Raw genomic sequence first — 2,657 nt, 5'->3', positions numbered from 1 at the left:
TGCGGATTGAGTTTGGTGGGAAGGGTCTGCTCGCGGCAGCCCCCGCTGGACAGCAGCTCGCGCTCCTTGGAGTTCCGCCACTTCATGCGTCGGTTCTGGAACCAGATTTTCACCTGGTGTGCGAGGCGGGAGAGCAGGGCAGAGGCCGAGGTGAGCGCAGACCCTTCCTCGGAGGTGAGGGCGTGGGGCGGGGCACCGGCGGGGTGTGGGGGTGGGGAGGCAGCTGTGTCCTTCCCCTCCTAGCCTGTCCCCCCATCCCCTGATGTGGGTCTCAGCATTAAACCCCCTCACCGCCACCTCCACTCCTCGCGCCTCTCGCCGCACCCATGGGTCCCAGGCCCAGACGGTGGGAGGGCGGGGGAGTGGGGGGCACGCTGAGTCCCGGGAGGTAAGGCGGGGAGAGGAGTGGGCTGTCCCGAGCAGCCCCGAGAAAGCTGGGTCCTGCACGCATTCCCTCCCTAGGCCTTACTCTCCCCTTCTGCACAAGGGGACCCAAGGGGTTCCAGAAAATTGTGAGATTCCTGGGGGAGGGGGAGCTCGTGAGGACGGGGCTCTGCGGAAGGGAGCTCACCTGGGAGTCTTTCAAGCCCAGCTTGGCCGCCAGCTTCTTGCGGTCGGGCTTGCTGATGTACTTCTGCTTCTGGAACATCTTCTCCAGCGCCTTGCGCTGCACGTCGGAGAACACGGCCCGGCGCAGCCCCCGGCGAGCTGCGGGGGGGCGGGGGGGAGTGAGTGGGCGGGGCACCTGCCTCCCCAGCGTCACCTCCCCGGGTTTTCTCTCGGATCCCTTCATCTCTTTAAAGTTCTCCCTTTTCTCCACCCCACCCCGCCCCTCCCCGCAGAACGGGCCACGAACCCGCAAACTTTCGAGAGCGAAAGGCGCTTTCCGCCCAAATAACGCCCCCTTTCAACCGTGCAAACCCGGATTAGGTAAAGCTACGGGAACGCAGAGAACAGCTCCCACAATAGCCTGTTTGCGTTTTTTTCCATTCCGCGGTCTCAGGGAAACAATCCTGCGGACATCAGCGAACACAGCAACAGCAAAAATAAATCACAACAATAAACTGCGCAGCTGAGGCCACTGGGTTTCCCGCATAAGCTTTTATGCCCTCGGCGGCTTTTGCCTTCTTTCGATGAAAATGAGGTGCTTTACTGATTCGATAGCGAGGAGAAAATCCTCTTTGGATTTTTTTTAAAAACCCAATCAGTATTCATCTTTTTTTAAAAAAAAATATTAATCTTTCCTCCCCTTCCCCACAAAACGTAAAGAATTCGGCCGGAATACATGAAAAGTGGCAGCTAATTAGCACATTGACCGATTCCCAATGGGTATTGGCATGATAAAAAGGGGGAGAGTTTCGCTTTAAGGGAGGGGGGGGACCCAAAAGAAACAGAGACTCTAATGAAGCGTGAATGGTAATTGTGTAGTAATGAACTAACAGAAAAAGACTGAGGACAAGCAGCGAAAGCCATATATTACGGGGACAAAAGAGATTTACACTTTCAAACTAAACACAACTGCAGGCCAAGACCATTGGGAGAATACTGATGGCAGAGGCTTCTCTCTCCCGCATCATTTTCATTAAATGGACATGAAAAGCTATTTATAAAGCTCGGGTTGTTTTTGTTAGAGCATTGAGTTGGGAGAGAAAGGGAGCAAATTCCATTATCAGCCGCAGCATGAATGGTGGTGGTGGTGGTGGTTGGTGAATTCTCTCTCCCCCTTTTAAAAAGCAATTGCTTGTTTCTCTGGCTGATAGTTGGGAGTGCGGTCCTGGCTTTCCCATCCCCCACCGACCATGCCCGTCTCCTCTCTGCATAGGGGCTCCTCGGTGGCCTTCAGAGTCTGGACCAGGTGCAGAGTTTTTGAGCCACCCTCTGAGGCTCCAGGATGAAAAACCTCGTGGAACCTGTTGAAGGTGCTTCTCTTTTAGACGAGGAACAATTCCGGGCTTCCCTCAGACTTATTTTATCAACCTAAGGGTCCTTTTAAAAAATATGGCTGGGGGGCGGGGGGGCATGAGAAGAGGTTGAGAAATCAGGTTGGATAAAGAAGTTTTGGGGTTGTGGGAGGGTCCAGCCTCCCTCCCCCAGGGCGACCCCAGGCATCCCACACAAGAGGGCACCCCATGTGGTCTCGTGGAAAGCCCAGAGCCCTGAATGAGTCTTAAAAGGAAATTAGCCCCGGCTGGTAGGTGTCTCTGGGTAGTTCGGAGGGACTAGGGCTGGTCTGTGGGTGGCTGCCCGGAGGAGCTGACCAATTGGTCATGGTGCTGAAACCTTTGTGGGGAATCGTGGCCAAGTGCACTGACTCTGTGGGAAAACGGCGGCGTGAAGGGATGCCAACAGCTCCTCGCCGGGGAGGGAACCGCCTCAAATTGGGACCATGACAATTCCTGCTAATTTGTAGAGCAGGGAATTGGTGCAAAGTGTCAAGCAGTCACCGCTTGTGCTAAATAGGGCATCAAATTGGCGCGACGGATTCGTGAATGTTGTACGCCTCGCAACCTCTGAACCAGAGCATAACCCTGAGGGGTGGACAGAGAAATATGGCTTCGGGGCAGGGAGCGACGAGCTGGAACTGGGGCGCCGCTCAGCCTCGCGAAGGGAAGGGGGGGTGAGACCTACCTGGGAAATACGAAGATCTGATGAAAGGC

General features: G+C 55.4%; 1 protein-coding gene across 1 annotated transcript in view; it reads right to left on the bottom strand.

The window, feature by feature from the left end:
- Positions 1 to 2,657, bottom strand: part of DBX1 (developing brain homeobox 1) — a 4,570-nt gene that overhangs the window by 807 nt on the left and 1,106 nt on the right. The window contains exons 3-5 of the mRNA XM_006754000.1: positions 1,795 to 1,927; positions 572 to 708; positions 4 to 113 (exon numbers count right to left, since the gene is read on the bottom strand). Coding sequence (XP_006754063.1) covers positions 4 to 113; positions 572 to 708; positions 1,795 to 1,927 — 380 coding nt within the window. The remainder of the gene's footprint in view (positions 1 to 3; positions 114 to 571; positions 709 to 1,794; positions 1,928 to 2,657) is intronic.

Source organism: Myotis davidii, unplaced genomic scaffold (genome assembly GCF_000327345.1).
Source record: "Myotis davidii unplaced genomic scaffold, ASM32734v1 scaffold330, whole genome shotgun sequence".
NCBI lineage: Eukaryota > Metazoa > Chordata > Mammalia > Chiroptera > Vespertilionidae > Myotis > Myotis davidii.
Note: the sequence above shows the minus strand (reverse complement) of the source record. Positions and strands in the feature narration are given on the sequence as shown.